At 46.9% G+C, this 10,000-nt stretch overlaps 2 protein-coding genes across 2 annotated transcripts in view; one reads left to right on the top strand and one right to left on the bottom strand.

Moving 5' to 3' along the window:
• Nucleotides 1-894, top strand: part of engl (endoglin, like) — a gene marked incomplete at both ends in the record, with an annotated part of 13,677 nt that extends 12,783 nt beyond the window's left edge. Inside the window, 2 exon segments of the mRNA XM_080523094.1 lie at nucleotides 126-236; nucleotides 788-894. Of these exon segments, the coding sequence (XP_080379220.1) occupies nucleotides 126-236; nucleotides 788-894 (218 nt within the window).
• Nucleotides 895-3,427: 2,533 nt separating this feature from the next.
• On the bottom strand, nucleotides 3,428-6,019 carry LOC308150242 (uncharacterized protein; the record flags this gene model as incomplete). Its single annotated transcript, XM_080523093.1, has 6 exons — nucleotides 3,428-3,621; nucleotides 4,209-4,374; nucleotides 4,481-4,624; nucleotides 5,061-5,248; nucleotides 5,416-5,561; nucleotides 5,982-6,019. 6 exons carry the CDS (start codon nucleotides 6,017-6,019, stop codon nucleotides 3,428-3,430), a joined length of 876 nt encoding a protein of 291 aa, XP_080379219.1.
• Between the last annotated feature and the right edge of the window lie 3,981 nt (nucleotides 6,020-10,000).

Below are 10,000 nucleotides of genomic sequence, written 5' to 3'. Positions count from 1 at the left end.
GGCGGTGAGGTCTGGAAAAATATTGACAAGGTCTTTAAAAAGTCTTAGAAAGGTATTGAAATTAACCTCAAGATTCCTGTATATACCTTGATGTTGTTGTTGCTCCTCCTGTCTCTGTGGCCCAGGCTCTGGGGTGGACGCAGGCGTCTGGGGATCGGTGCTGGGGATCGTGTTCACTGCCTTCCTTATGGGCGTGAGCCTGATGGGGGCACTGTGGTTCATCTACACTCGTACAGGTAATGAGGCTATAGCCAAGAGGTCAACTTCTATATGTGACACAGTCTGGTCATGTCGGCAACCAATCAAAATGTTCAGACTTTTCTTTTGAAACACGGAACTACGTTTCAACGTTGTTGAGAATCACAACACAGACTCGCTCGTCGAGCCAAAATACTGCAACGCAATGGATCGGGTGAGTAATCCCCACTGCTACCTAGTTAACTAGAACACTACTTTACATTGTTAGCAGGCTCACAAAGCAAGCTGTGTGAGTCGACTAGCGATGTGTCGTTGATTTTCAACGACGGGGAAATGTATCCACCTTTTTCGAAAGAAAAGTCTGATCATTACGTCGGATCCCGACATGAGGACCAAAGCATTAGAACGTGTCACATATACAAAGGCTAAAGACCTGCAGGAAAAACGAGCACAATAATAATAGTTATTAATACACAGGACATCCACATCTGGTGTGTCAGTGGATGCTTTTTGACAACTCGCTCTCTCTCTGAGGCTAACCCACATGGTTAGTCACTGTTAGTAACACTGTGGTTGGTGTTGGTTAAAGGGGCGCCTCCACCCGTCGGAAGAGAAAGCCTCCCCGACCACGCAGACCAGGGCCACAGCCCCTTGAACCCCCCTGCCCCGGTGGAACAGTCCAACAGCTCTGTGTAGAGGTGAGATGGAACAGTCCAACAGCTCTGTGTAGAGAGGAGGTGGAACAGTCCAACAGCTCTGTGTAGAGGTGAGATGGAACAGTCCAACAGCTCTGTGTAGAGAGGAGGTGGAACAGTCCAACAGCTCTGTGTAGAGAGGAGGTGGAACAGTCCAACAGCTCTGTGTAGAGAGGAGGTGGAACAGTCCAACAGCTCTGTGTAGGTGGGAGATGGAACAGTCCAACAGCTCTATGTAGGTGGGAGATGGAACAGTCCAACAGCTCTGTGTAGAGGGGAGGTGGAACAGTCCAACAGCTCTGTGTAGAGGGGAGATGGAACAGTCCAACAGCTCTGTGTAGAGAGGAGGTGGAACAGTCCAACAGCTCTGTGTAGAGAGGAGGTGGAACAGTCCAACAGCTCTGTGTAGAGGGGAGGTGGAACAGTCCAACAGCTCTGTGTAGAGAGGAGGTGGAACAGTCCAACAGCTCTGTGTAGAGAGGAGGTGGAACAGTCCAACAGCTCTATGTAGAGTGGAGGTGGAACAGTCCAACAGCTCTGTGTAGAGAGGAGGTGGAACAGTCCAACAGCTCTGTGTAGAGAGGAGGTGGAACAGTCCAACAGCTCTGTGTAGAGAGGAGGTGGAACAGTCCAACAGCTCTGTGTAGAGGGGAGATGGAACGTGAGATAAGAGCGTCTAACACAGCACACGGAGAGCAGCTGGGTGACCACACAGAGTGAAGATAGGATGTTGTGTTATCATAGCATGTGTTGTGTGAACACGAGGACTGCGTATTAGTCACCTGCACCTGTAGATTGCGATAGGGATATGCTGCCGTGGGCGGAAGTGATATCATCTCTTTTTTTATCTCTTTTTCAGGATTTCCTCCTGTAAATCTGAGGCCGAAGTCAAAGTGCGACAGAGGTTGAGACACCTTGTGTGTGTGTGTGTGTGTGTGTGTGTGTGTGTGTGTGTGTGTGTTTGTGTGTGTTTGTGTGCGTGCGTGCGTGTGTGCGTGTGCGTGTGTGTGTGTTTGCTCACATTTTCTTGAACGTGAAAATGTGTCAAACGTGTAACGGTCTGAAAGACTGAGACAGCCTGAATGTCTGTACATAACAACTCCTCCAAGCGCTTATGAGACCAATCCTATGTGTGAGCCATTGAGCCCTTAGGATATACAGTATTTGCAGTCCTAAACCAGCAGTAACACAATGTAACGGAGCTACATGGACTACTGTAGCCTACAGGAGATTTGAGCCTGGTCTAGCGTCTATTGTGACTCCATCAGAAACCAGATCGACAGTATAGAGCATTTAAAAAACAGATAATAATGTGAGAGGTAGTGTTTTACATATCCTTATTGTATATACTGTAAGCTGTAACTGTTGTAACTTTTGTTTTAAGGTGTGTGCTGTTGTTATATAAAGTCGATGAGTGACACCGGTTGTTTTTGTGTTCTATTTCGTGGTCGTTCGTGACGACATGCTCACTCCCAGTGAAATAATACAGGAGGATTAGGCATGTTGAATCGCATGTTTATTGTAAGAAAATATAAAATACAAAATATACATGAAAATATATGTAAATCATCCTATAAAGAGAGCGAGACAAACTTAGATACTGAGAATAGTCGGTTGCCATCATCGGTTGTCCGGTGGCCATCATCATCATCATCATCATCATCATCATCATCATCATTCAAGATTCATTTGAACATAGTAGTCGTCACTCCCTTTAAACAGACAGCAGTCACAGACATTGTCCCCCAAGAGTTCCCCCATCACAGTTATACCCATCATCCCTGTCGGGGGTGTACAGCTGTAGTGAAGTGAAAACGGCAACTTCATTCATACAGCAACAATGGAGCCTCCAATCACACAGCTCCCTGAGGAGAATGGGGAATATTAACAGGCGAAAATTAGGATTCGCTCTGGAGATTGCCGAAGAGTGAGTCATTCTACAATATGCCTTTTTTATTTTTTTACCAATGAGGTGTGCTCTTTTCATAGAAATATCTGTCTGCCCTCGAATCACTGTTCAGGTGCAGAAGCAAATTGGCCGCAAAAATGCCCATCACACGACACACAGGTGAAACACCTTTTGCCCCCCTTTTGCCCCCAGGCAGGGGGGGTCTCATCCCGCCGTCGGCTCCAGCTGGTAGACTGGCCCAGGCTAGCAACACCACTCTGACACTGACCGAAGCACCACAGGCCTTTACAAACACACACTGCAAATTCAACTACACCGTCTTCGTTCAAACACTCTCACAGTGCCATTTTGATCGCCTCAAATCCAGCTCCATGTCTTGTACAGCGCCTCTCCATCAGGGGAGCCTAGCGGAGGTAGAAATCGGAGGATCGGCTTATTGGAATGCTAGAAAAGGATTGGGGAACGGTATCAAAACACAAGTGTCCGTTCCATTCCTCTCCCGGTTCTGTTTCATGAAACTCCCTAATCCATTCCATGCTTTTCGATGAGCCCGTCCTCCGATTTCTACCTCGGCCAGCCTGCTCTGAGACAGATGGGGCCCCTATAGTCTACGACGTTGCCAGACTCATGGCCCTTGGCTGCTGTGCTGACTGTGCACGTTGCCATAGCTACAGAGCTGCTCCCGGTGCCGCTGCATGTCGGCCGGGTGCTGGGGGCAGCTGAAGGGCCGGGGGCTGCTGTGCTTGCGGCTGTGTGTGATGAGGTTGGAGCTCTGGCTGAAGGCCTTGCCACACACCTGGCACACGTGGGGCTTCTCTCCTGGGGTAGGGGAGGGAGGAGACAGGGGGTGTTGAGTAGAGGGAGGGAGGAGTGTGTGTGTGTGTGTGTGTGTGTGTGTGTGCGTGTGTGTGTGTGTGTGTGTGTGTGTGTGTGTGTGTATGTGTGTGTGTGTGTGTGTGTGTGTGTGTGTGTGTGTGTGTGTGCGCGTGTTTGTGTGTGTGCGTGTGCGTGTGGATGTGCGTGTGCATGTTTGTGCGTGTGTGTGTGTGCGTGCGTGCGTGCGTACTGCACTTAGTCACTTCCATTCAAGTGTGTTTAGCACTAACACACCTTTCAATTGCGTGCAGCATATGGTGAGCTTAGAATTATAAGGTTCTATCTCCGTTTAGGGTAGTTCAGAGATATTGAGCGTCAAAGATTTTACATTCTATTATGTTTTGTGAGCTGGAACCTTGGTATTTTATTCATTACTAACTCAAAAATTTCAACATTTAAAAAATAACACCACACAGGCATTAATAAACACCTAATGGATCAGATTATGTAAAAAACTCAATTTTGACAAAAATGGAGATAGAACCTTATAATTCTAACGTCACGATATGGTGCAGACAACTCTGACCCACCTGTGTGTATGAAGGTGTGTTTCTTCATGTCAGATTTCTGGTGGAACCTCTTCCCACAGTACTGGCAGGGGTAGGGCCGCGTGTCAGAGTGGATGAGCAGGTGGGTGGAGAGGGTGGACGAACGCTTGAACACCTTCCCACACACTTTACAGACAAAGCTACGCTCCTGGAAAGCACACACGCACACACAGTATATATATATTTTGGTGTTCACCTCAAATATTGTGTTTTGTTTTTCTCCTCATACGTGCTCATGTCACAGTCAGACATACCTTGCCTCTGCCATACATCCCCAGAGCTGGTCTGAAGCTATAATGTGGCTCAGAGGCTTTGCCTGAAGAGGCCAATGGGAAAGCAAGCGTGTTGTCATGTGACCTGCGCAAATGAGTCTCCAGACCAGCCCCTGAAGACAACACCTGAGAGAGAGAGAGAGAGAGAGAGAGAGAGGGAGAGAGAGAGAGAGAGACAGAAAGAGAGAGAGAGAGAGAGAGAGAGAGAGAGAGAGAGGGGGAGAGGGAGAGAGATGGAGAGAGAGAGAGAGATGGAGAGAGAGAGAGAGAGACAGAGAGAGAGATGGAGAGTGAGAGAGAGATCTCATTATAAAGCATATAATGTGGCTTCTATTTCCAGACCCAACCACTCCTTTCATAGTTGTGACATTTCCTGACATGTCACGCCGCCCTGTGACAAATACAATGACATTCCCCCTCCTTGCTCCTCCTACTGTAGCGGGCTCTGATAACGCTTTTATTACCCTTGTCTGGTCAAGTAGTAGCCTACTCTCATCCCCATCTCACTCTTCTGACGTGTGACTAGCAGTATCCTGACCCTGGCTTACTCCTCTAGTCCTACCTTCTCATAGAGGGGACACTGGCTGATGGGGGAATTGAGGTCGATGTGAGGTCTGTGGCTTAGCAACACGTGGACCAGTCTCTCCAGCTCCCTCTCTCTCTCAGGGCCCCGTGGGCAGATTGTGGGCCAGGGCAGGGGGGACTGTCGGGGAGGCTCTGTCGAGGTTCTGCCGTTCTGCCCGGGGGTCTCTGTGGAGGGAGTGTGGCAGGTGACTGAGTAGTAATAGATAAAGACGTCGGCTTTAAGTGTTAGCATCTTGCTAATGACGTCCTTGAAGCCTGTCGGTAGCTGCCAATGATTGTATTCATTTCAGTCACTTAGTTTCAATGGTTTTAGCGTCTGACGTGGGCGGTACCTGCAGACCAGCTGGGCCAGTGACCGACGGGGGAGGAGCTGTGAGGCCTGGTGGCTGTGGCGTCCCATCGAGGGCAGTAGTCGTCCACTGCGTCTTTGACCTCTGACCCTGAGCACAGGGTCTCCCTGGGCTCCTGTGAAGGGCCCCTATGTGGGGGATGTACTTCCTGCCACGCCCAGTGCTGTTTGTCCTGGTGATGTGTGTGGGTGTGTGAATGAGGCTGGTGCTGGGGTTGGGGTTGGGGCTGGGGCTGGGGCTGGGGCTGGGGCTGGGGCTGGGGCTGGGGTTGGGACTGGAGCTGGGGCTGGGGCTGGGGCTGGGGTTGGGACTGGAGCTGGGGCTGGGGCTGGGGCTGGAGCTGGGGCTGGGGCTGGGGTTGGGACTGGAGCTGGGGCTGGGGCTGGGGCTGGGGTTGGGACTGGGGTTGGGGCTGGGGCTGGGGCTGGGGCTGGGGCTGGGGCTGGGGCTGGGGCTGGGGCTGGGGCTGGGGCTGGGGCTGGGGCTGGGGTTGGGGCTGGGGAGGGGCTGTGCGTCTGGTGGGTTTGGACAGGCGAGGGGGGTCAGACCCTTTCCTCTTACTCTTGACCAGGAAGGAGCGGGGCATGGCGGTGATAGTGTTCTGTAGAGAGAGAGGGCAAGAGCAGCAAAACGTCTTTTTTCTCATAGGACGTATCAAGCTAGAACCTTCCATGTTGCACTCTGCCTAGTGAACAAGACCCAGGAGCAGTGAGAAGTCACTTTAACTCAAAGCCCTCAGCTTCCTTAGCTTCCCACTTAGAGATTTTTCTCTTTTCTCTTTCCAACTGTGCTCCTTTCCATGAACCCACAAAAGCTCTTTGTACACATCGTCTAAAAACATTTGTATCCTCGTCAGATATACCACATAACAACATACTGTATGTATCTATCTACAGAACTCAACTGTTCCACAAAAAATGTGAGAGTGCGCAAGACATTTTGATTATAATCAGTATAGGCTTATATTTAGAACTACGTTACAGAATAGATTTTAATAGATTTTATGATTATATCAACTAATTATAGCTATTGGTTTATGTAAAATTAACAGTTGTCTGATACAATTCTGTTGTCATTTGTGTGAAATCTTATTGTTCTTTTGTCTTTTTCATCCAGTGGTTTGCAAAACTGCAAGACACCAATGTTGCTCTGCATTAACTATTCCTTGTGTAAATTATAAACACACATGCGCACACACACACACAAACACACACACACACACACACACACACACACACACACACCACCTGTTGATAAATATTCAGTTAAAATGCCAGAGCCTGAGGTTTGGGTTAGAAATGCAGACAGCCACCTGCAACCCCGTTTCAGAAGTTTTCAAATGTCTCAGGACCGCTGTACTCAGCAGGCAGGAAAGTTGACCCAAATCTCACATCTTTACAATTTGTATCACTGGATAACAATGATACATTTTGCAGTTATTAATATTTTCAGATCCACTAATTATTTTTCTGATATGATGTCTATTGGGTGCATTTATTCACCACTGACTGTCACACTGTGTTGACAAAAATGTGTTCCAAAATCAAATAACTGCCATAACAAATAAACACCAAAATTATAATTCAAACTGCATTCTATTATCTGAAATTCAATTATAGTTACAATACTTTTTCTGCAGTTTGTTTCCATTCAATTACCATAATGATCATAATTGGATATTAAAAGATCTAAATCATTATTTTTGGTAATTACTTAAATCTAAATCACAGCTAAAATATCAGTTACACAACCACATATTAACATAATTCAGTGGATCCAACTCCATCCAAGCCCATTCCATTTTCACTTGACCCCTAAAAGAATTATCTTAATCCAACAGCAAAATACATTGAAATGACTGAATCTACTAAATCAATCAGAAAAAATCATACTGTTAAGTTGAAATCAAATGGAGGAGTGTGTCTGAATTCTTCAACTTACCACTTGAATGCACAGTCGAATCTGGAGTTGTTCTTTGTCTTAGTAACGTCCTCTCTTCTCTCCCCTCGTGCCCATTAAACGATTGCATGAGAGAAAGAGAGAGAGAGAGAGAGAAAGAGAGAGAGAGATTTGATTTTGATTTTGAAGCGGTTGTTGTTGAACAGAGCTGAGGATTGTGGGAAACAAAGCTTGACAGAAAACCACTTAACAAGCTTTAAGGTGCATTCAGAGCTCCAACCCCTCAGTTCATAAAGGGGCATTCAGAGTCATTAAGAGGCATGGCGTGAACATGGTCATCTATAAAATACACACCACACACAATTCATAATTCCCAGATACCAATTAATAGGTAACTTTTTTTTTATCCCAGATTGATTATAAATAAGTGATTTTGTTTTTTAAAGATTTAAATCAAGGGCACACATAACTTTACCACTTCACCAAGTAACAAATGCTAGAATTGCAGAAGTCCTTCCTCAAATTGTTCAGTCTTTCTCTGTCCTTTCTCAATATTGACATCATTTTGACAATTATCAGGACTTTGTCTGGAACAGCATCAACTGAAAATAACAAGTCAAAGTTTACTGGCTATTTCCCAGAGCAGAACCAACTTCTCTGGAAAGAACTTTGTCTATATTGTCCACAGTCAGTCATCTTACCTAATCAAATCAAATCAAATCAAAAATCAAATTGAACCTCTAGAGAAGTCTAATCCAGCCACACCAGCAGAGGCGACCAAACACACATCCAAATCTGTCCATTCCGGGCTGAGAGCCAGTGACCCATGCTATAGGAGTCAAGGCTACGATAATCTGGATCTAGCAATAATCTGACTGAGCCAGAAGACTAGTGTGTGTGCTGCACGGAGCACCCTCTTCATGGTTTGAAAGTCCCCTCATTCTCACGTGAAACCAGGGACCTTTGCTGTAATATTATCTGTGAGTCGACACAATTGACATATTGTGTGTGTGTGGGTGTGTGTGTGCGTGTGTATGTGTGCGCTTGTGTGTGTGTGTGGTAAACATCTATCCCACACAGTAAGGCTTATGACAAGGGTGAGATTTTTTTCTGATCTCCACCACTGAGATCTCAACCCACACGAGAAAGAGGATGAAAACAGTCACGTCAAGATGAGACACTTTAAAAACTGTAACTGTACATTTTTCACATTTACATTTTAGACATTTAGCAGACACCTTTATCCAAAGCGACTTACAGCAAGTACATTTGTCTAAAGTAAGTGAATCATCTCTCCATCAGTCATCATAAAAATAAAATAAACATCTATGATAGGACCCGGGGCTGTTAGCAGTCACAATGCTAGAAGAAGGGAGGTCTTTTTTAATTATTATTTACAGTAGAGAAACTGTACAGAAGGGTAGTGGGGATGAAAAGGTCTTTAGGAGGGACAGTCAAGATGTAGCCTGAAGAGATGGGGCTTCAGTTTACGGCGGAAAATAGGTAGTGACTGACAGCAGTGGGAAGCTCGTTCCACCACCGGAGCGCCACTGAAACAGTAGCTTGAAGAGAAAGGAGGTAGTCAGGTTGCTACTGTAGCTAGCTATTATGGCTCTGTTTGTTTACAGGGTAATACCCACTATGAAAACTATCTTTCTGTACAAGGTTTAATGAGTAACCCCCCAAACGTTTACAGAATAAAGTAAATTGACCAAACGAACACTGAAACCGAACAAACACTGAAACCAATGAACACTGAAACCAGGCGCCTAAGTGTTATTTTGTTGTTGTACCAACAGCCAAGTCGAAGGTTCCTGTGAGCGCACAGTGGAGTTGAGTGTGCTGTGCCTCGATGTGCCTTGATGTGCTGGAGTGGAGCTTGTCTTAGCTATGTGGTTTGTGTGGTGGGGGGCTTGCAGACTTCTCCCCGGGGTTTCTGGGGAGAAAAGGCGAGGGGTGGTGTTGGGGGGGGGGGGGGGGGGGGGGGGGTAGGTGTCGGGTGCAGGGAGCAGAGACGGGGCGGTGGGCTCGGTGGGTTTTGTGTCTCATCTCTTTGGGGAGGTTCAGGGGCTTCAGCTCTCCTGCTGGTGGTAAACCAGTCTTTCTAGGAACCTGAATCTCAGGGGTCTCGGGTGCTTTGGGGTTTGGGGAAGGGGGGAAATAGATGTCTGGAGGGTGGATTACACTGAACGCCTGGCATTTAAACATGCTTTTATTTCTGTGAGAAACTGCAGTAGTGTTGCGCGAGGTTTTATCCGTGTTCACTGTATCCCTCAGGGTTGTCTTATGTGCACAATATGAGCACAATAAGCTAGCTGATCACAAATATGGGTAACAGCTTACAGCAGGTTACGACCTAAACACACAAACACACAATTCCACACTCGGGGTGTGGGCCGGGTGTGTGGAGCTTATAGGCCAGGAGTGTGTGACTGGAGGGCCCAGCCTGATGGACGATGGACACTGTGGTTTTAACACGACTCCAAACCAGTGATCTCTTGACCTCTTTCTCAGACACATGTTCCTAAATACATGATTCATACGCATAAGTAATGGGACAGTGAAGCATCTGTTCTTCTTTTGGCTCTATACCCCAAAGGTTTGCATTTGAAATGAGTCATAAAGTATAGATTCTCAGCTTTTATTTGATGGTGTGTGTGTGTGTGTG

The sequence above is a fragment of the Nansenia antarctica genome, assembly GCF_963989245.1.
Source record: "Nansenia antarctica genome assembly, chromosome: 2".
Taxonomy (NCBI): domain Eukaryota; kingdom Metazoa; phylum Chordata; class Actinopteri; order Argentiniformes; family Microstomatidae; genus Nansenia; species Nansenia antarctica.
The sequence above is the reverse complement of the archived record's forward strand: the minus strand, read 5'-3'. Positions and strand labels throughout refer to the sequence as shown.